Genomic DNA, 24,134 nt, shown 5'->3' with positions numbered 1-24,134 from the left:
GTTAGAAATTAACATAATGCAGCTTTACTAGTATGGAAAATCTCTTGTAGAATTGTAATGTAGTTTTTTGGGTTTGGGCATTAGTTTTTGTTGTTACAGTGCTCCTTATCTATGTATCTGTGCCTGTCTATTTAATTCTTCTTTATTGATTTAGTGGCTTATTCATGACAAAAATCATAACTTGTAGTTAGACTTTTCCTTGACATTTTTAAAATACTCAGCTGGTATATGTTTGCTCAAGGAATAATAATTAATTTTAATATCCTACGCACAATTAGAAAATTAGAAAGGAAAAATGAAAATGACATATCTTAGCCACTTTTTTTTAAGAGAGTTAGAGTTCTTTAAGTTTGGAGAATCCCAAGTTCAGACATTTTGATATTTTTAACATTCATCTTAATATCCAGTATGTTATAATAATAGTAGTATTCATTATAGTATTTTAGTGTTTATAGCCTTAGGTGGTCATTTTTCAACACTTCTGTGCATTTCAATTTGTAAGATAATTTTCTCCATTGTTCCTCTTCCTTTTTCTCGTCTGCTTTTCTTTAAGGTCAAAAAATAGAATGGAACAACTCCTAAACCCTCTTTCTAAGTAGATTCCCTTGCTGGTAACAGGGTTCAGATGACATATTTATCATCTCCCCATATTAGAATGAAAATAGTTTGTCTTTGTTTAGTCCCTTATGATTGTTCACTCATCTTTTATCTTTTTTTTTATTCCAGTATTTGCACTTAGTAGCTAATATTTATATTGTGCTTACTGTATGCCAGTTTTCATTTGATCCTCACAACAATCCTGAGATGTAGGTCCTATTATTATCATCCTTCTTTTACAAATGAGAAAACTGAGGCAAACAGAGCTTAAAAGACTTGCCCAGAGTCACATAGCTAGTAAGTTATTTGAAGCAGGATTTGAACTCAGATCTTCATGACTCCAGGCCCATTGCTTTATTCATTGAGTCACTTAGCTGCCCCACTTTTTCATCTATAATTTGTAAAAGTCTGCTATTTTTTTAAAAGTTCTTTCCTTCCCTCCCCCCCCAATAAAATTATAATCATAGGCAAGTTATACTCAGGATTAAGTTATTCTTGGCTTTAAACTTATCTTTTGCCTCCTGGAATACTGTATTCCAAGCTCTCTGTTTGTTTAAAGTGATGGCTGCCAACTCCTCTGTGATCCCAAAAGAGGCTTCTCAGTACATGAATTTATTCTGAAGTATTTTTACTTTGAGAAGCTTCGGATTTTGATTCTGATTATGTTCTAAGGAGGTTTCATTTGGGAGTTATAGAAGATGATTAGTGTATTCTATTTGCTGTTGGTTCTAAGAGATCTGAGCAGTTTTACATTTTTTGAAATATGCGGATTTCAAGTAGTCCTATGACTCTTAAATTATCTTTCCTTCAACTATTTTTTAGGTTTTCCTCTGAGTCTTTAGACTTTGTTTTAATATTTCTCATTTAATGGAGTTCTATTTGATTATTTTCTATTTAGTCCATTTTAATTTTAATTAGGAGATAGTATGTTACTTGAATAATATATACTCCTTATTCCCAGGTGTTAATTCCTTTTGCAATTTTTTCTTCCTAAACTCTAATTTCTTTTCAATTTTTCCTCTGCCACTCTTATTTCACTTTCAAAAACATTTTAAGATTTTTTTTTTTTTTAAACTTTTGCCCAAATCGTAGCTTTCTTTAAAGTGATTTGTCGATGTTTTGGAGTTATTTTCTGGGTTGTATCTTGAGAGCTTCCAGAAATACCTTTTTTGTTTGTTTGTTTGTTTGTTTTGTTTGTCCATTCTTCCAGTTTATTTTCTTACTTTGGTCTTTATATAGAGACTAGGCTCTACATCATTTTGGAGGAAATGGGTTGAATTTGTGTCTTCTAGGTTCTCTTTGTTTCTTAGGTTATTGAGTGTTTTGTTATTCCAGGATTTCAGGGACAGCTGAGGCTGAAGGACCTGCAAGCTTTCAGTACTCACAAGATCCAAGATAAGTACTATACCTTCTTCCTCTCCCTCTAGTCTCTACCCCATTGATCTGGAAACATTCTCCATTTAGAGTAAAAATATTAGACTCACGAACTATAGATTATGAAAGCTCTGCTGATTCACTGACAAAATGAGTCTCCCCATTGATCTGGACCTCTTGTCCTGCTTATTGTGCTGCAGGCCTCAGAGTGAACTAGAAGCTGGAACCGAGACCCCCACTCCCTTCCTGGGATTAGAAACACATTAGCTGTTGCTTGCTTCTGATCTCGTCCCTTGCTCAGTATAAAGAATAGAGCCCATGACTGTCCTTTACTCTAGCACCACCCCTAGTTACAGGTCTCTTCCTTAGTTCACCCTGGACCTGGGATAGGGACAGGATCTGCAACTGACAGTGACAGTTGTTCTCTGTAAGCTGTTCCCAGTTAGACCCCGTCCCCCTTTTTAACAGACCTCTATTTTTGTCTCTGTCAACCTGGGCCAGAAAAAAAATATGATTGATTTTTTTAATTCTTGGATTTCCTGACTAGGACTCTGGTGCATTTTCTAGATCTGTTATTAAGGAGTCGGCTTGGTTGTACTTTGTATTTCTCCATCATCTTGACTTCACTATGGATGTTTCCAGTATCTCCTTTGGAGGTCAAGCTTGGTCACTATAATTTTACAGTCAATTTCACTTGTTTTGTTGGTTTTTCCCATATACATTGTTATCATTGTGTATTGGTACGCTCAGCTTTTCTTTAAGTCACTTCACATAAGTATTCTCTTGCTTCACCATATTCATAATTTCATTTACTACTCAATATTCTGTTACTATCATGGTATCACACAACTTTTGTTGCTTAGCCATTCCTTATTCAGTTGGCATCTGTTTTTTCTTTTCTTTATTTTTTGATGAAAAAGGTGTTTAAGTTCTTGAAGTTAGAAAAAGAATAGTAAAGTCAATTTTTCTTCTCAAAAGGATGAGCTTCTTTGGAATAGTTGAAATTTTTTTCACAATGGCTTAAAATTTTTTTTTTGTTTGTTTTAGGAAACACCCAGTAATTTAGTTTTAATTTTGATTAGATGTAACATTTATGTTGAAACATTACATGAAAAGTAACTAGATGATGTTAAATATATCTGTGAATAAATAAGCATTTATTAAATATTTACTGTATGCCAGGAAATATGCTAAATTCTGGGAATACAGAAACAAAAGAAAATTTACAATTTAAAGATGGAAATAGCATGTACTTACATAGCTAAATATAACAAATGTACAATCAATACAGAATAACTCTAGAAGGGAAGCATTAGCAGTTGAGGGGCCTAGGAAGAATATCTTCAGAAAGTATTGTTTGAGCTGTGACCCAAATAAGAGAGAATCCTGAAGATAGGTGAGCTGAGGAGGGTGAGAATACAGAAAAGCATAGAAATTAGATCCTCATCAAGTGTGATACAAGTTATTGCAGTGGAGATACAGCCTGGGCTTCCATAGTCCTTTTGTGTCACAGAAAAAATGGAGAAGATATTGTGGTAGTTCCAGGGACATCATAAGGAGTCAAATGGGGTTGTGAGCTGAGATAGCTATCACTAGTGATTTGAATAATTTGATGGATACATAATTTTTTTTATTTATAAGTTATTGAGTATAGTTTGAAGGCTTTGACTTTTTAATTTTTCTGCTTTTTAAAAAATTCATTGTTTATTTTTAATGTATATTTTTTAAAATTTGAGTTCCTTATTCCCTTCCTTCCTTTAGTCTTCTACTACCCTTTGAGAAGGCAACCAATTATAAATTATACATGTGAAATCATGCAAAACATTTCCATATTGAAACTGAGTAGATGCCCATCAATTGGAGAATGGCTGAATAAATTGTGGTATTTGAATATTATTGTTCGGTAAGAAATGACCAACAGGATGATTTCAGAAAGGCCTGAAGAGACTTACACGAACTGATGCTGGTGAAACAAGCAGGATCAGTAGATCATTATATACCTCAACAACAATACTATACGATGATCAATTCTGATGGGATCTTCAGCAATGGGATGAACCAAATCAGTTCCAGGGGAGCAGTAATGAACTGCACCAGCTATGCCCAGCGAAAGAACTCTGGGAGATGACTAAGAACCATTACATTGAATTCCCAATCCTTCTATTTTTGCCTGTCTGCATTTTGGTTTTCCTTCACAGGCTAATTGTACAGTATTTCAGAGTCCAATTCTTTTTGTACAGCAAAATAACAGCTTGGTCATGTATACTTACTGTGTATCTAATTTATACTTTAATGTATTTAACATCTACTGGTCATCCTGCCATCTAGGGGAGGGGGTGAGGGGAAGGAGGGGAAAAATTGGAATAAAAGGTTTGGCAATTGTCAATGCTGTAAAATTACCCATACATATAATTTGTAAATAAAAAGCTATTATTAAAAAAAACAAAAACAAAAAAAATTTCCATATTAGCCATGTTGCCAAATTATGCTTTAATTTGCACTTGGGTTTCATCACTTCCTTCTAGAGGTAGATAGCATTTTTCATCATGAATTCTTTGGAACCATCTTGGATCATTGTATTCATTAAAGTAGCTAAGTCTTTCACAGTGGATTATCATTATTGTGTTGATATGCAATGGCCTCCTTGTTATACTCACTTCACTCTGTATCAGTTCATATAGGTTTTCCCAGGATTTTCTAAAAACAAGTCTACTGCAGACCATTTCTTTTTTTCCCCCATGTAATAGTATGTTATCTTTTTCAAATTACATTAACGATAGTTGTCAATATTAATTTTTGTAACATTTTGAATTCCAATATCTTCTTCCTTCTCTTCCCAAGATAGTACTGCTAGTTATTTTTTCCAGAACAGGAGTATTCCATTATAATCATATATCACAACTTGTTCAGCCATTCTCCAATTGACACATTCTTTCTCTATCTAATTCTTTGTCACCACAAAAGGAGCTGCTATAAATAAGTATTTGTATTTATGGGTCCTTTTCCTTTGATATCTTTGAGATAAAAACCTAGAAGTGCATTTCTGGATCTAAGGATGTTGACTGTTTTATAGCTATTTGGACTTATAATTCCAAATTATTCTCCAGAGTGGTTGGACCAGTTCAGAACAGGGCATTGGTATCCTATTTTTCTACATCTCCTCCAGCCCTTGTCATTTTCCTTTTCAGTCATGATAGTCAATCATATAGGTATGAGGTTTACTGCAGAATTATCTTAATTTGCATTTCTCCAGTAAATAGTAATTTAGATCATTTTATCATATAACTATTGAGAGCTTTGATTCCTTCTTCTGAAAACTACCTGTTCATATCTTTTGGCTCTTTATCAGTGAGGGAATAACTCTTGTTTTTATAAACTTAACTCAGTACCCTATGTATTTAAAAAAATGAAGCCTTTGTCAAAGGAATAATGTAAAAATTCTTTCTCATTTTCCTGCTTTTCTTTTAATGTTTATTGTGTTGGTTTTATGTAAAAAATTTTTAATTTCATGTAATCAAAATTATTCATTATACTGCCTTCTAATCTTCTATCACTTGTTTGGTCATAAATACTTCCCTTAAATATAGATCTTACAGCTAAACTTTGCCATGAGCTTCTAATTTGTTTATAATACCACCTTTTATACTTAAATCATGTACCCATTTTGACCTTGTTTTAGTAAACTGTGTGAGATGTTGGCCCACACCTAGTTTTTTCAAAACTGTTTTCTAATTTTCCCAGCAATTTTTTTCGGACAATGAGTTCTTGTCTCAAAAGCTTAGATTTTGGGATTTGTCAAGTGCTACATTACTGTGGTCATTTACTCCTCCTATATGTTGCATATCTGATCCATTTTATTGATCCACCACTATTTCTTAACCTGTATCAGATTGTTTTGATGATTGCTGCTTTGTAATATAATTTGAGATTGCCTTCCTTCACATTTTTTTCATTGAGTCATTTGATAATTCTTTTTTTAATTTTAAAAAAATGTAGTAATAACTTTTTATTTCTCAAAATATATGCAAAGATAGCTTTCAACATTCACCCTTGAAAAACTTGGACACAGAATTTTTCTCCCTCTCTCCACTTCCTCCCTTACATGGCAAGTAATCCAATACAGGTTAAATATGTGCATTTCTTCTAAACATATTTCCACATTTATCATGCTGTACAAGAAAAATCAGATCAAAAAGCGGGGGGAGGAAGAAGGGAAAAAAATCAAGCAAACAAGAACAAAAAAAAAAAGTAAACATATTATGTTGTGATCCACATTTAGTCCCCTTAATCCTCTTTCTGAATGTAGATTGGCTCTGTTCATTACAAGTCTATTGGAATTGGTCTGAATCATCTCATTGTTCAAATCCCTTGATATTTTTGACCTATAAAGTAAGTCTTTGGTAGTTTGATTGGCATGGCATTGAAGTTTAGGTAGAGTTGTCATTTTTATTATTATTAATTTAATTATTAATTAAATATTAACCATGAGCAGTTACTATTTCTCCAGTTGTTTAAATCTGTCTTTATTTGTGAAAATCTCAATCTTCTGATGTATTCATGTAGTTCTTGGGTTTGTCTTGGCAGATAAATTCCCAAGTATTTTATATTGTCTGTCATCATTTTGTTTCTCTTCCTGCTAGGTCTTGTTTTAAACACACACACACACACACACACACACACACACACACACACACACACACACACACATATGTGTGTGTGTGCATGTGTGTATATATATATATATATAAGATTTTTTTGTTTAAAATAATAAACTTCAAACTATTACAGAGGAAAAACTTTTTAGAATAACATCTTATTTGCTTTAGTTTTCCCTTAATTTTTTTTCTTCTGTTTAGGGTAATACCTTTTAAAAAGTATTGGTACTGTGTACTAAGGACTGTGTACAGTACTGTTTTCCATGTCTTGTATTGCTTTAGATAATTGGCTATTAATTTTCTAAGCATATATTAAATATATACTGCTAGTTAAATTTTAAAGGTGATTTTTTTTTTGGTGTGAAAATAAATAAGCATAATGTCCTATATTTATCTTGAATGTTTCCACAGATAGTCCTGCTCTTAAAGAACTTCATGATGACTTCCTCACATTTGCTAAGGACAAGAATTTCCAGGTGTTGAATTTTGTAGAAACACTACCAACCTCCATAGGAAGCATGATTAAGTTACATGTGGTGCCAGTAGAATCAGCAGGTAGGTGCTGTTTTACAACTAACAGGCTTCTTGAGGTACTGTTTATGTGCTGGGGATACAAAATTCCAGCCTTTGAAGAGAGCCTATTCTACTGGGGGAGACAACATGCCTCTTTATAAAAATAGATGCTAGAGATTAGGAAAGGCTTCATAGAGAAAATGGGGCTAGTTATTAAATCTGCATTTGGCGTCTATCTTTTATAAAGGGATGTGGGAAGATCCAAATAACTATACAAGTGAAAGCCATTTTTTTTTTTGAACTTGAAATATAGAAACTAAAATGGTTGATATCAGCCTCACCTTTTTCTGCTGTTCCTATATTTATTTCTTATTTCTTTGTCATTTGTATTCTTTCTCCATCATGTAAAGGTAGCAGTTCTCTTTCCCTCTATTTAATGCTTTTTGTATTTTCCCATCTCACCAAAGGTGGACTTGAAACAGCCATGAGCAAACTTTCTTTACTAACCTAAGAAACATTCAAAAAATTTTGTGTGTATATGTGGTAGAAGGGAAAATAAGGAAATGAGTCAAGTGAAAAAGTTTGAGAAACCCTAGTTAAATTAAGATATAAATACAGTCAGATGAAAACCACAAGGATAGTAGCTTTGAGATATCACTAATTACTAAGTTGTCAGAATTGCATATGAAGAATATTAAGAAAAATCACTTTTTAGAATCAGGCTGACATAGCACAAAGATATACAGCAAGCTCCACCCATCTTTTTCCTCTCCTGCTCCCCCAAATCTTCCAAACCAAATTCTAATGGAGAAATCTTAGAAAGGAATTACAGTGAGAAATTTATCTAGCCCGTGTTGACATAAGGTCGTTAGAGAGGTATTGGACACTGGAGACAGTATACTATTCAGACCATTCCAATAAAAGGAAAGATTATACACTAGGATGAGAAGTCGTCTCAGAATTCACAATCCAAGATCCTACACCTGGGTCTGGGACAGGACCAAGGCCAAGGGCAGCTCTTTCATTTACTATTGAGTTCCAGGTACCAATCCAGATCTGACATTTGGAAGGCTGTGACTCTTCTAATATGGTAATTCTTAAATTAGCCTCTTAAAGTATTTTCCTTTAAAGTCTAAAGTATTGTCCTGCTTTTCTTCAGATTTGGGCATTGGAGATCTGATTCCAGTAGCAGTTAATCATTTGAATATTTGCAAGCCAAAGAAGAAGGACACCTTCTTGTACCAACGTACCTTACAGTTCATTCGTGAAACATTAGCCAAAGACCTTGGAAATTAATAGGTCTTAATTCTTCTTGTTCTTTTCTGTTATGTGGACATGATGCTGGGCATTTTTTGAGATCTGTCGAACTAAGAAGACCCCAGTAGATAAGGCACCAGGTCAGTCTGGACTATACTGAAGACAAGCAGGATGCTACTTGGAAATATATGAAAGGTAAAGCATAAGCATAGAGGCAGCAATAAAAATTGAGTACTAGATTCTCTTCCATTAAAGACATTTTCTGTGCATGAGTTTATAGTCCACACTTTTTAAGATGATGGCAGCTGAAAGAGAGCTGTGAAGTGTTCCTCATTTTTTGCTGCGACAGACCCTCTGATTCCCAGAAAATACATTAGTGCAACTGCAAGGGATTAACTATCTTCTTAACCAGAAAAATCTGCCACTTGGTGAATACTTGAAATGGGAACCAGCTATCACTAAGGACCAAATAGATTAGATTTAGATTTGGGTCTCACAAATGCAGCAGACTTTAAAAAAATAATAATAAACTTAATTTAGGCTGTCTGCATTTCAAAGCTGGCTTTTTCATGTCTGAATGACTGACTTATCACAAATACAAATTTTATTGTATGTTTCTTTTGCTAAGGATAAATAATTTTCTTGTGCATCAGCTTAGACTAACCTTTTAAATAATGTACTATTCTGCTTTTAACTTATTCTCAAGATGAGGAAGGTCGTTGATTAATATAGGATTTATGTATCAAATAAACCTGTATTAAAAACAATCAAACTCATACTTGAGCAACATTTAGAACAACTCAGTGATATTGTATGATACCTAGTTTAGATTTGGCAGATCTTTCCTTTCACATAATAGGAAAATTTTTTTAAGAGTGTGGAAGATGAAAAAATATATATGTAAGAAAACAAATAATTGTTGATCCTACTATTTATTAAAGTAGAAATTGGGCTATCTGAAGGTGGATTAAGGGGAACGTTGTTGCATCATATAGATGTGACAGATGTTTGGAAGTTCAACATATTTAGTTACCCAGTTGTTTGGGAAAGAACTAGACTAGAGCTCACAAAAGTAAACCTGTAGGTTTTTCAGGCCCATACCTCTTGTGTCAGTGGGATGTTTTTGTATGGAATATTTCCTTTTTATCTTGTTTACTAATAATCCACAACTAAAAACACATGGTTTTTAAAAGTACTTTGAAGTAATTCAAAAGAATGATATGCAACTGTTTCTAGAAATCTTATTGCAGTAGCTATTCCTCTTATCAAGAATAGGATTTGGGAAAGATATCCAACTTTGTTTTAAACTTAAGAGAAATGTACAGGCAAATTACCTTATAGGGTAGTATGTAAGGTACACTAAATGTTGATAAAAATACTAATAATTGCATTGAATTCTATAAAGCACTTTAAAATCTGCAGTGTATTTTAAATGCACTATTTCATTTTGAGAATCACAATAGCTCTGTGAGGTCAGGAGTTTTACCTGTTGATGAAATGAGTATGTAGTAGCTACCATTGACTTTTTGAAGATGCATAAATGATGCAGAGTAATAAAAATAATATAGGTTAGAATCCAGAAAATAGCCATTTTATTAATAAGTTAATTTCACTAATGGCTTGTTTTCGATGCAACTTCTTAATCACCCAAAGTTCCTACCACATTTTGTGGTTGTTTAAATGATTCTGAGGGTTATCCATAATCATGATTATGTTTAGAGACATGCTGGCTAATTGCCAGGTACTATAAGTTCTGCTTAGTTGCTATTTGTTGTTATAGATGTTGACCCATCTCTCTTCCCTTAAAAACCACTAAGTACCACTTTACTGCACATTTGTCTTTGGCAGAGGCAGAGTTTGAATTCTCTATTCTCTGGTATCAGTCCCCTTCTGTCTTTGACACTGAGCAGAAGTGCAACCTTATAGTAACATCCAAAAGGAATGTTGAAGATAGGTGTTTTTCTGCTACATGGTGATAAGACAAAATACCAGGTGCCAGTATTTCACAACTGGAAAGAGAGCACAATAATACAATGATGTTTACAATGTCTTCCCATTTGTGCTGTGTTCATACCTCACAGTGCCTCTGAAGTTCTTTTGTAATTACTGGAATTTGAGGCACAAACCCTGACTTTCCATTTTTCTGTACTGTTAGTATACCATTGTATACTTTTATTGTCATTTTGTGTAATGATTTTGTGCCTGTGGGAGGTGTTTAATAAAAATTTAAAAATACCTACATAATTGATTGAGCCCTTGTGTTGGATCTCAAAACAAAGCAAATGTCTGTTAAAATGAAGTGCTTAAAAAGTACTAGAAAATTGTTTTTTAAAAAATCAGATAGTATAATAGGACAAAAATTATCAAAGTAAGTCTAAAAGCATTAAAAACTAAGCAGAAGCTTCCACTCAAGGATTGCCCATATGAGAATGAGTCACTTTTATAAAAATTTAAATGATGAATCTATAAACATTATAATATTTCCATAACACAAAGTAATTGGTGATTCTGAATAGGAGGGGGGAAGGGAATACTATTTATTAACCATAAATTTATGGTTATTTAATCACTATAAAAATTTATAATAATCACAACTTCACCTCAGATACTTTGGACTGCTTCAAAAAGCAGGTGATTTGATAAGATTTAAATGGAAACATAGCAAAGAATGCTATCCTTTTAAATATGGTCAATGGATTTGAATAATTTTATTGGCTCCAAATATAAAAGTTCTTTTGTCATAAATCAAAGTGAAATGCAAACAAACATGGTGGAGATATTCCTTGTCTCTGTTTATTTAATTCTTAATCTGTTGATTAAAGTTGCAACTAGGTGGCTCAGTGAATAAAACACTGGTTCAAATCTGGCCTCAGACACTTAGTTGTGTGATCCCTGGACAAATGACATGACTTTTGCCTTAATCCACTAGAGAAGGAAGAATCCACTCCAGTAGCTTTGCCAAGAAAATCCCATGGACAGAAGTGGCATTCTGTGACCCATGGGATTCTGAAGAATTGGACATGACTGGAATAACATCTTGCAGAAGTATTTGTTGTTCTAGTTCAAGAACTTGTGTATTGTTCAAGAAACACATGAATCACCATCTATGAAGATACTAGGAGGATGTTCATATTACAAAGGGCACATCACGTATTTAGTTTGGAATCACAGCATTAACTACTATACAAAAAGACACAGGACAAGAAAGAATCTTATGTTGAGCCTTTCCATTCATTCCCTTCTCTCTAGAGACTGTAATGTACAACAATGTAATTGTTGTGTCTTGCCCAACAATTTTATTTGGAAAGGATTTCTATTTTCATTTTATTTAACCAGTAACTGCTAACTTAAGTTTTGCTGCTATAATGTCTGTTTGTCAAGGCAGTAGAAAAAGGCTTCCTTTTCAGCTTTTTCTGAATAAGTCATCTTTTCCCCTTTTATATTAAACTATTTGCCACATGTTTTAACAAATGGCTGTGCTACTTGGTTGTTAGGTCGAGGTTGGACTAGAACACCCAAAGCTGACAACTTAAGATTTCTAAAGGTTCTTTTTCTATCTTAAAGTATGAGCTATTCAATTATTTTGTTTTTTTTTTAAAGAAACATTTAATAGACAATATTTACAACTTGAGTACAAAAAAAAAAATCCACTTCAAATAAAACATCACAGGGTTTTCATCTGCTAAGTAGTTACAATTTACCCAGTAGATCATTCTTAATTCCTTTCTCAACACAACACTTAATGCATTATTGTGGAAGAAATATTTTAATAAATTACCTTGGATTGGATGAATGTGCACACCTGGCAATGCTTTTATTAACATTTTAGCAGCATCAACTATTCTAAGACCTTTAGAGGGATAAATGGTCCTTATTTCAACCACATTTATGTGAATCTTAGCAGAACAAAGAAAAATAGTATATTGTTGTACTTTGGAGAGGACATTAAATTTTGATTTTGTGGACTTGGGTTTGAATCAAAGCTCTGGGCTTCCAATTCCTCACATATAAAATGAGAGGGAGGTTGGACTACGTGGGTTCTAAATCAATCATCTCCTGTATTTCAGAAGACAGCACCATAACCCACTAGGCATTAGAGAATATGTATGGAGGCAAACCTAAGTTTTCCAAGGTTTTTAAGTAACTTGGTAGCAATCTGTAGCTTTTACAACCCATCTGTATTACAAGTAGCAGACTAACAGTATTTAGGTTTCAAAGGACTATTTTAGTGGAAAAACTAAAAAGCAAAGTTGCAGAAATAAATTTATTTATTTCTCACAGTGCAGCCTAGAACTAGGGGTTTTAAACTGGGTCCATAAATCTGGTAGGAAAAAAATATTTATTTCACTGTAATTGTTTCCCTTTGCAATCCTATGTAACATTGTTCTTAGGATTCCTCATTCTAACTGCCAAAAGGGGTCAATGTCATACCAAAGACCAAGAACCTAGATTATCATTCAACTTTTTCCAGTGCAGAGAAACTAGCCATCATTTTATAAATTGAAATTACCAATTAAAAAAATTAAACTGTAGGATGGATAACTTCTTTCTGTATAATCTGTCTACTCCCTGCTAACATGTATACAATTTCTATTTTCTTTTCACCTGTCAGTACCATCTGCTATTCTAGCAAAAAAAAAATAATAATTTTTTCCTTCATTTCCAGGTAACAACAAAAAAAGTAACCAACCATATATATTCAGCTTCTTCCAAACTTAATTCATTTTTCCTTCCCAGTTTTTCCTTAGCAGTTTGCTGAACTGAAGGGTGGTTCACTTCTTGGAAAGAACATTGAGCCAAGACTCAGAAAATGTGGATTATGCTTCAGGCTTTTGCTTGTCCTGAGTTGATTAAGCCTCTTAGCTTCAATCTCATTGGTACCAAATGGGGATACTTCACAGGTAGTTTGTCTGCTTCACATCAGAAGCTTGTAAGAGTCGTGAGGAAGTGCACTAAGATTGCTTTTTCAACTTCCATACGGTTATCATTTAATAAGCTGGGGGTTCCTAACATATCATTTCATCTAAAAACGGATTCAAGGGTCAGCTAAGTGGTGCAATGAATACAGCTCCAGTCCTGAAGTCAGGAGGATCTGAGTTCAAATCTCGGCTCAGACACTTAACACTTCTTAGCGGTGTGACTCTGGGGCAAGTCACTTAAATTGCCTCAGAAAAAAAAAAATTATAAAAACTGACTCAAGATACAAGATATGTCTTTTTCAGGGAAGGCTGCAAGAGAGCTATCTCAAAATTAAGAGTCCAGCGGTGGTAAGAAGTAAAATAACATAATTATGATTAGCCTAGTCCTAATCAGTCAACCTTACCACAACCAAGTATTTTAAAAAGGGGCCACAGAAAAGGGGAACTCCTTAAAGATATGGATAAAAGGGACGTTCTTGTCCATCCTTTGAACCCTGGTTCTATAGATGATATAGAAGAATGATTATAAATATTCAAGGCATCTCAAAGGCCAAAATTTTCTGCTAAAATTTAAATAGGCTACTACTGTAGTATTGTTTTATTTTCTTGTATTAACACCCTACCCTACCAGTTTTGGAACCTGTCTTTAAATCAAAATACTCAAATTTATGAGAACACACTGATGATGTTGCGTTTAAAGCTATTCCTCATAACTCCTAAAAGTAGTTTAACACCATATTTATCTTCAAAAATTAAAATGAATTAACATTAAGAATTTTGGAAAACTCAATAGTGTTAGAGAACAAGATTGCTAGCAACTGCTGTCTATTCCATCCTGTGTCTTATTCCTATGCCATTTCTAAAGTAGGGTTTAACCTTGTCTGTGAAGAAACATTGGTCATCTAGGCTGAGCCTGAGTAAACAAGTGGTATTCATTTATCTCTGTACACATATATGATTAACAATTCTCCTGTTATTTTCCTTAGGTGATCAATAGATTCTACATGAGGAAAATCTGATCAGCTCTAATCAATAAGCAGAACCACTCAGATGTAACAATTTTAAAAACGGAAACCCTCCCCTACTACACATTGGAGAGAGCCAGAAATCAATATGATTTTAGAGCTGGAGGGAAAAAAAGCTAGAACACCCTCACACACAAAAGCCCACCTAAAAGAACAAATACATTATGTCTTAGGGATTATTTAATGGTGGGACATGTGGTTCTGCCTCTCTGGAAAACTGTGGATAGAAAAGACAGAATAACGTGGACTCTTGGTTGTATGTATTCACTAAACAAAAACTACTCATCTTGTGCTTATCCTTATGTGGAATATATGAGGAAAAGGTTAGTGAGGTTTTATGTGGCCTACTAGTTACATAGTATAAGACACAATTTAAAAACTTCACAGGCCAAGGATCTGTAACAGTTTAAGGGATGTGCATCATGTAGTCAGTTTAAGTTAATGTTTAAACACCAGACATAGTCTCAATATAAATCCATGCTCTTATGCACATGGACAAGAATCTTTTAACACGGGACCCAAGGGAAAGCACTGGGCATTCGGTTCACTTTTGCTTACCTCTTCCATACGGTTTCAATCACTTTGGTCTCAGGGCTTTTCAGCCAATTAGCTGACTGAAGGCTGACAGTTAAAGCAAGGCCAGTTGAAAGGTACTGGTGAGCAATCTATGGTAACAATATGTCACTAGATTATACAGAAAACATACTTATCTTGTGACTTGTAACACGCAGTCCAAATTCAAGAAAAGAAATCATATCCTGGGGCAAAATACCCATTAGATTTGCAGTTTTCCATTAAAAAAACACACAATGAAACTTTTTTCTTTTTGGGGGGGAAGATAGGTCAAAGGTGAGAAAAGAGGCAGGTTCATGAAGAGAAAAAGAAGCCGACATGCTCAAACCTGCAACAAAGCATTTTCTCAGAAGCTAAGGTGGAGGAATGATATTGTTCCTACTGATGAAAGATAAAACTATTTTGTACAAGACCAAACAAAAGGATACTTCTATTTTCTCCAATGTCCTGTTAAAACAGAAGAGGAAAAAGGCCCCATTTTACATAGAGGGAATTTCTTATTGATGATAAGATTTACAATGAATGATATGTTGAGAGGGAAATGGACACACAACTTTACAAGGCAGTGTCTGTAAAGATCTTTTTGTCATGTTTTTGCCAGTGGATCAAACAGCTGTAATGCTGTCCTCTTGTCTTCCTCATCACTGAATATAACCCAGTTTCCAAAGTCTTTGTGCCCACGGGCTGGTAAAGGTCCCACCCTAGATGCTGGAGCACTCATTTGTGCTGGGTTGGAGGATTCCTTTTCCATATTTGAGGTCACTGGGCCCAAAGGCTCCGTGTTCTTAGTAAACCAGCCAGTGTTCAGTATCTTGGGATGATGGAGGAGGCTCAGGAAGGGATCCTGATGCTCACCAAGAAGGGAGGATGCCTCGGTCTTCACTGCCTTTGTATTGTCAGCATGGATGCTGGGCGCTGGTGAAGTACTAAGAAGGTCTGCTTGGGAAGCAAGGGGGCCCGACTCGAGTCGGTCGCCATCCCGGGAGGGATGGTAGTGGTTGTTATTGTTGTTAGTGCCACAGCAAGTCACGTCCTGGAAGAGCAAATTGTTGCCCTGCAGGACCTGGAGATGAAAAGCAGCTGGGGCGGACTTCTTCCTCCTGGGGGGGACCTTGGGAACAAGGGAAGCGGTTTCCGAAGGTGGTGGTGGCCTGGCGGCCTCCCCTTCAGCTGAAACTTGTACTTCACTGCTCAGTCTTCTCTCAGCAGCTCTCCCAGGCTGTAATGTTCGTGGTTTGGGGACAGGAGCAACCCTGGGGGGCACCGCTAGAGTGGGGCTTTCAACAGCAGGCTCTGGGGACCCAATGGTAAACTGGATGACTTGTTGCTCAAACTGCTCTTCTGGGGATAAAGGCTGAAAAAAAGGGGGAAATTAGTGAGCAGCTATGTAAAACAAAGCTTGGAAATTCAGTCACAGAACACCCACAGGAAGAAAACAGAGATGGGAACAAACTAACATTCTAACAATAAAATGTTGAGAATGACTGGCATGCTGGGAATGGGGATGAGCCAACCAAGAAAGAATGGGGAAGCAGAAGGGAACAAAAATGGCAGCTACCTAGGAGTGGGGGCAGGTTCAGCTCACAGCAGGGATAGAAATAATGAACTCAAAGGTCATGCTGAATACATCATGGAGGCAAACTTTTCCAGTGTGCCACATTAGGATTACAGACTTCTTGATAAAAATAAATGCCTCTGAAATTATCCCTCTTTTTTTGGTGAATACTTTTTCTTTACTCTGCACATCATTAAAAATCTAAATTTTTAGAAATATACTTATCATGAGGTTATAACCTATTTCAAATTGCTTGCTGTCTTGGGGAGGGAAAAGACCGAGGGGGGAACGATTTAGAACTCAAATCTTACAAAAATGAATGCTGAAAACAATCTTGACATGTAATTGTAAAACAGTAAAATACTATTAAATGCAAAAAGAATCTATTGGAGATTTAATACTGTAGTTGAGTGGGATGGCACCGAGCAAACTGAAGGACAACTTAATGGATTTCCTTTGTTTCAATGACGTCACCACTAATTGAGTTATGCATGTGTTTAAAAACAGCTCATCGATATATAAACTTTACATGTCAATTTTACTTCCTGGCTTAAGCTTCAAAATAACCACCTAAAACACGCACTACATAGGCTATTTGTGCTAAAGAAATCATCCTTTCCACTGTGAATGCTTATGTTCTCTCTCACGCAGTTATGATGGCATTTCCTTTGGACTCTTAGAAGAAAAACAACTCAAAACCCACAACTTTACTGAGTATTTTATTGTACCTCCCTTGTGGCAGCCTGGATATGTGGACATAATGCTGCCTGTTATGTGACTTTTTTTTTTAAAGAAGAGCATAAAGACATCTCAGGAAGAGGATAAGAAAAAAAAAATGAGGATGAAAGCACAGATGAGCAAAAGCACAGCAGAACTAGCAACCGAGAAAAGCAATGTCAGACTAAAGCAACCAAACAACTTCTACTATCTACAAAGGTGAAGAGGTGGCAGATGGTTATGGATGGATTCCAATGATGGCTAGGCCGGTGTTTACCAAATGTCCGGTTAACTAGCACATTCTGAGATCAAACGGGGGATCCAGATGATTCTATGGGTGCAAGTCTTTGTGCTGCTACTGTCCTTACAAATTCATTTCTCTGAAGCAGCAAGCAAGGTGGAGAAGCTCGAGAGTGAGAACAAAAGACAATCTGCAAGAAAAGCAGCAATAAAAGCTGTCTGACCAACATCTCCAGGCCACAGCCCAGAGTGACTCAAACACAGCTTACCAATGAATATTTTTATCCACTTAAATCATTTTGCAATCAAGAAACAATTTCTGCATGTCAAAACCAGAGTATGTGCATGCTAAGAATAAAAGAAACTGATGAATACTCAAGACTTGTTCACAACTTCTTCTTTGGGGCTTTTTTTCCTCATCTAGAGGGAAAATGGGCCATGCAAAGTCCCCAGGATAAAAATTATAATATTGTGAAAACTGTTCTCCTGTTTATGTTTTGGATTTCTGAATTGGATAATGGAGAAAGACTCAAATTCAAAGGATCTGTGATGTCAAAATATATTCTTAACAACAAAAATTTACCTTCCCCCACTCTCCACCCGTAAACAACTTAAGGGAAGGAACAACAAGTTTCTTGGTCAGCATCTTACTTTTCCTGTTCTTCGAAGTGTTGGCTTTTTTATCACAGGAATTCTGGGTGCAGGTCGATGAGGGAGGAGCTGACTTGTCTGAGAAGATCCTGATTTGGGTCCAGTAGATAAGGGCTCTGGTTTGGTGGACACTTGATTCCTTAAGAAAACTGCATTTAGTGCCTCTTCCTGTGTTCCTGAAACAGAATAGCAACATGTTTGAACAAATTGAAGGTCTTTCTCTAAATAAGTATCAGGAACAGGAGATTTGACTAATCCCATTTCCAACCAGGGCCTCAAGCAGCATGGTGGTTCTCGTCAACTTGAGGCTCACCACTTGGGTCAAAGATTTAGTATAAATACATGATCCAGTAGCACTTTGGAGATCCAGTAGCATAAGCACTCTTGATAAAAAGGATTCTTGGTAGAAAGGTCCTCTGCCTCAGCTGTTCACACTGACCTCCTACAATAGAGGTAAATGTGAAGGTACTGGGAAGATTCCAATCTCCAGTGAATGGAATTACTTCCACTAAAAGCGTTTTTGTTGTTTTATAACAACAACAAACATCTCTCTGATAGAGTCGTAAACCTAGATGGTGACATTAAACTGTATGCACAGAGAATGGAATCGATTTGCCAAAGTGAAATGTAACTATTTCAAACTGAGAATCACAAAACACAACTAATGGGGAAAAGTGATGGTGAAACTCCAGGTGAGATCACAGACCTAAGAAAATGATGAGAGTCTGTGTTGTCCAGTTATTCTCTGGCGTGCCTCGAAAGAGCAGCTTTATATGTCATAAATGGCAAATGGAGCCACCAATGCCTTATGATCACAGAACCAACAGAATTAACGGTCTTGCATTGCTCATACTGCCGTAATCAAAATTGTATGTTATATACAAGGGCTTTTGAATACCATATATTCTTTTAAAGAGAGAAAATGAACCTTAAAATGGCCAAATTCTAAACTCAAAAGTAATAGAAGTGAAATCTCTTTTGAGTGGAATTGTAGAGAATACCAAGGACATTAGGGAATACAAAGTTTCATTTCCAAAAGGAAAATGCAGTTCTTTTTCAAGTCATGGTTCTTGGTTGGAGGGAGAAGAAAAAAAAACTGAAGCCTTGTAGCTAACTAATGATTTAAAAACCTAATGGGCTACTCAACTCACCTCCTTTTGCTTCCATGAGGCACCGAATGGCTTCCTCAGCTTCTTGAGCATTAGTAGTTTTGATCTGTTTGACATTATATGGTTTACTTATCCCAGTCCTGGCTTTTGGCTTTTAGATAAACACAAAAGGAAAAGGAGATCAGTAATTTTGTAAGCAAAATCTTCACAGCAGAACATAATGAGCATTGCCAGTTGAACCCAATCAGATTCAATTATCATATGTAGCACAAAGTTTCTCCTAAATTGTTACTGACAATCCTTTAAAGAAAAAAAAATTTCCTTAAATATAAATCTGATACCTTTGTTTAAATACCTTTAACTGCTGTAGCTCCTAGATTGCGTAAGAAAAATGTTCAAATATCTTAGCCCAACACTCAAGCTCCTTCCCCTTTTTATCTCACAGTTTTCCATATATATTATAGATTAGCCAGGTCACTCAAAATTTCCTTATGCACACCCTACACCTTCCAATCTCTGTTCCATTACTAAAATTGTTTCCTGTGGCAGGACATAGGAGGAGGACATCCTCCTAACTACTGAAATGCCACTTGGCTGAAAACCCAGTTCAAATGCAACCTCCATGAAGCATTCCAAGATAGCTCTGCTCCACTAATAATCACCTTTCTCCACCTTGGATATCATATATCCTTGTTTTTTTGCATTTAGCATATATTATAATCTTGCCATCCTACTTTTACCACCACTGCCCTCCCACTTGACTTTAAAAGTTCCATATGGGAATGGATATCTAATCTTTATTGAATGAATACAAGAGAAAACATTAGTTGTATGGAGAATCTAAGTGCTAGGGAAGACATAAACAATAAAATAGATATTTATTGTTTATTGAATGAATACAAGAGAAAACATTTGTCAGGTTTCTAGATTTTCCTATTGTTTGGCTCTGCTCTAATCTTCTAGGCATCCACGAATAAAACAAATGAAGGGAAAACAAACTTGAGCTGATGCTACTATCTCCAAAATCCAGTGGACATGGGGTTTTAAAGCAATCAACCCTCTCTTTTTTATATCGATTAGTAGAAGAGAAGCAGTAATGAGTTTACAAAAACTACAAAGCAATTATACACAGAGTAGCTTTGTATTAACTTGGCATTCTGGAGAGTATTTTTCTTTAAGAAAAACTTTCTTGGGTGGTGCGGTGAATAGAGCACCAGCCCTGAAGTCAGGAGGAGCTGAGTTCAAATCTGGACTCAGACACTTAACATTTCCTAGCTGTGTGACCTTGGGCAAGTCACTTAACCCCAATTGCTTCAGCAAAAAAAGAAAACAAAACAAAAAAACTTTCTATACTCAAACTTTTTAAAAGTCCAAATGAAAAAATCCACTATTTATAGTATAGCAGAATGAGTTGAGTTATTTTGTTTTTGTGCAAGAAAAAGGAAGAAAATATGTCTGTTTTAAAATCCAGCACAGTACCTTTGTATCAAGGAGGTATCTGATGTGTTTATTGAATTAAAAAGAATTTTAAACTTCTGTTAACTAAACATAATCTCATCTCAACTCCAGAGTGGGAAACAAGGCATAAGAACAACTCTTGGAATTGGGATTTCACCATTTTGGACTGAGAAAAAGGAAGAACTCACTGGCTGCTGAGGTGCTCCTGGAAGAAGTTTAGCTGTCTGTAAGATGGAATATTGCCCATGAGTGCCACAGGAAATAGATGCATCAGAAGCAGACTTTTTCACCATCAAACCAGCTGGAAGAAAAAAAAAGGTACATCCTCAAATCTTAATGTTCAAAGGTATGATGAAAGGTCCAATGAGCCATCAAGAGAACAAGGCTGAATGGTCTAGAAAATTAGAAGCAAGACCTTTTTTGGTAATATTACTTATTTGGCACTTAAGCATTCATAGATAAAGAAATGTATCACTTGCCAGTGATTTCCCCCTTTTCATTCAGTAATAGATTACTATAATTCAGCTAGGATAGGTACTAACTACCTAGTGAGAAATTTAACTTCTCAGTTTATGGTTAGAATTTTTTTTTCCAACAAAAAGTCTTGTAATTCAGTTTTCTTCTGCAATTGAGATAGCTTTGGAATGAACAAAGGCTAATGAAAAATCCAATTATCAGAATCAGAGAATATGAAAGTCTCTGTTTTATTTTTTTTAAAGGACAGACAAAAAAGCAACACTGCTTCTCTCAAAAAAAAAAAAGGGGGGGGGAAAAACAGAAAACAGAAAAAGGCAGGTCAAAATTATATTTTCAGAAAGCCAAAAGTAGCATTATGGGCAAAGGAGTCATTTTTAGAAAGCTAAAGAAGGCCACTAGAACTCTATCAAGTGACATGTTTTTCTAGTCTAAGTAGAGGTTATTAACAGCCACATCCCTACTAGAATACTACTGACGGAAGACAGCGTCAGTACCTGAATTATAGCATACAATACTATTTAAATAAACAACATAGAACCATACATGATGAGTTGGATGGGATAAAGATAACCCTCTAATCCATTTCCTTCATCTAAGAGATGAGAAAACTGAAGCTCAGGGACTTCCATGTCACACAAATAGGATCAGGACTGGGATTACCAGATCTATTTTACAATGTGACATTTCATTCTTTACCAGATTTATACAGTTTTAATACAGTGAAGACAAAAATTGGTGGCCATTAAGCATACAGAATAAGGGAGACAAAGTCTGACCTCCAGTGATGAGATGGGGGGGGAAGAGAATCAATTAGCTGTGACTAAAAGTAAGGAAATTCCCTGCTGGGGTGATTTCTTCTTAAAAGTGAAAAGGCTAGAATAAATAACAGTTCTGAAAAATCCATCACTTCAGTTACTCCTGGAAATGTCTTGTGCTATCCCAGAGACAGCTAACATGACATTGGTTTCAACAGCAATACTCTTTGAGTTGTTTCACAATAAAAAAGGAAAATAAATGATTGTGCAAAAACAAACAGTTCAAAAGATACCTGGATTCTGTATTTTTTTTCCCCACTGATAATACAGAGGCAAGTATTCCCAGCAGGCATTGTGGCAAACTAAGAGCAAGTGAAGTCTTACTTGGAGGGGGGGGTCTCTGTGGTGGGTGAGGTGGCCGAGGCCTGTTAGGAACAGACAGAGACCTGCTTGGAGAACGATGGCGGAAGTCCCCAACAGCTTCCAGCTCCTGCTTTAATTCTGCCAGGTCGGCATCATCTGGAGGACATGGCGGAATATGAAGAAGATGGGCATTCAAAAATGTAAGACTCTCAGAAAGGTCAAAATGTCAGCTCTTTTTAAAAGCATGAGTAACAGAGGTTGAAGAATATGGAAAGGGGGAGGGAGCAGGACCATTTGGAGAAAAGAAAGCCAGCTGAAAAAGTCAGCATTCCTGCAGGATAACTGATTGCTACCTGCCCACGCTTTTGAAGGATGAGAGGTTGGAGGAAGGACAAAGGGAAGGGAGGGATGAGGATGAATATCAATGCCTGCTTGGAACATTCAGTGAACCCAAGATACAGTTAGTTTGGCAAATATACCAAGAGATTCAGAATTTTGGAAGTTGCTGCAGTTTGAAAGGAACAATAGTTCACCACAAAAAAGAGTGTTGTAAAAACTGCTGAAAACCAGGACTCCTAAATTGGTGATTTTCAAGAGGCTAAAGCCATTCTCATTTATTTGTCAGGTGGAAATTAAACGTTCCTGTTCTCTCTGTTGGGACAAAGCCAGTAATTAAAAGTTTTCATCAGGGCTTAGTATTTGGAATTTAAATACTTGACAGAGTTAAAACAATAAGAGAGAAACATTTCTTCTGCTTTGTCACATAGGCAGAAGAGATAAGACATAAAATCCAAAATGTATTTAAGTCCTTTCCCTTCACACAAGGGAAAGGGAAGATGATAAGAATTTATATGGTGCCTATTATGTGCCAGGCGTTGTACAAATATTTTATTTTCACAACACTTTTGGGAAGTAAGGGGTGTTATTATCCCCATTTTACAATTGAGGAAACTGAGGCAGGCAGAGGTTAAGTAACTTGCCCAGAATCACACTGGGCTAGTGAGACTGACTTATTCCTCACTCTAAGCCCAATGCTAAACTATTGCACAGCCTAGCTGCCTTGTACTACCAGGCTCTTGACTATGACAGCTTAATTTTAAAATCCATGTACCTCAGACTAAAGTTGGGGGAGAGGAGGAGAAACTCAATTTCTTCAACTAGATGAAGGATGTAATTAGATGCACAAAAGTCCCTATTTTTCTTTTAAACACTAAATACTCAACAACCCCAATATATACATTTTCACCAGATGGCATAATAAGATCAAGTTAACAGGATTAAGACTTCAACAGTCCTCTCCAGCTGAATACTGTCCACCATTTAACAGAGACATTTAGAAAACTGATGTGTTTTTGGATGAGTAATGTTACATTGAGAAAAAAGCCTTTTTTCTTTAAGGACTATCATGTTTTCAGTAATGTCTGTATCTCTAGTTAAGAGGGCAGAAGTTCTTCTGAATGGAGAATCCTCTATAAGTTTATGAAATCTGAAACAGTCCACAAGGACTTCCTTGCTGCTCCTCTAAACATCTCTATACATCCTCTACACAAAACTCCTTAAGAAGTAATATCACCTTGACTATTCCCATGCTCAATATTCAGGACCTTTCACAAAGGGATTCTGGTACAGAAGGACCTCTACAATAGCTGAATGTACATGCTCATACTTTATGAGCTCACCACTGTCAAAATCCTTACTACTGTGAGAAGTAACCTATTGTTGTTTATGGAATTATGTCAAATAGACTGAACACTGAAATCTGCACTATATGAAATTATCCAATTCTTCTCTGCCCCATGTGTATGTATGTGTGCATATTCATTACACATGTGAAACATGTATATATAGAGGTAAATGCTATTTTATCTATTATACTTCTGTGTACAGTAGGATACT

The 24,134-nt window shown here is 35.7% G+C and overlaps 2 protein-coding genes across 5 annotated transcripts in view; one reads left to right on the top strand and one right to left on the bottom strand.

Annotated features, from left to right (window-relative positions):
• SERAC1 (serine active site containing 1) overlaps positions 1 to 10,640 on the top strand; it is a 91,898-nt gene extending 81,258 nt beyond the window's left edge. For all 4 annotated transcript variants that reach the window (XM_051998010.1, XM_051998011.1, XM_051998008.1 and 1 more), the window contains 2 exons: positions 7,038 to 7,181; positions 8,299 to 10,640. In XM_051998010.1, coding sequence (XP_051853970.1) covers positions 7,038 to 7,181; positions 8,299 to 8,435 — 281 coding nt within the window. In that variant the 3' untranslated portion in view covers positions 8,436 to 10,640. The remainder of the gene's footprint in view (positions 1 to 7,037; positions 7,182 to 8,298) is intronic.
• Positions 10,641 to 11,164: 524 nt separating this feature from the next.
• Positions 11,165 to 24,134, bottom strand: part of SYNJ2 (synaptojanin 2) — a 134,190-nt gene continuing 121,220 nt past the window's right edge. The window contains exons 23-27 of the mRNA XM_051998026.1: positions 22,260 to 22,394; positions 20,832 to 20,944; positions 19,228 to 19,336; positions 18,077 to 18,252; positions 11,165 to 16,267 (exon numbers count right to left, since the gene is read on the bottom strand). Coding sequence (XP_051853986.1) covers positions 15,500 to 16,267; positions 18,077 to 18,252; positions 19,228 to 19,336; positions 20,832 to 20,944; positions 22,260 to 22,394 — 1,301 coding nt within the window. The 3' untranslated portion in view covers positions 11,165 to 15,499. The remainder of the gene's footprint in view (positions 16,268 to 18,076; positions 18,253 to 19,227; positions 19,337 to 20,831; positions 20,945 to 22,259; positions 22,395 to 24,134) is intronic.

The sequence above is a fragment of the Antechinus flavipes genome, chromosome 4, assembly GCF_016432865.1.
Source record: "Antechinus flavipes isolate AdamAnt ecotype Samford, QLD, Australia chromosome 4, AdamAnt_v2, whole genome shotgun sequence".
Classification (NCBI taxonomy): domain Eukaryota; kingdom Metazoa; phylum Chordata; class Mammalia; order Dasyuromorphia; family Dasyuridae; genus Antechinus; species Antechinus flavipes.
This window is presented reverse-complemented; position numbering and strand designations above follow the sequence as displayed.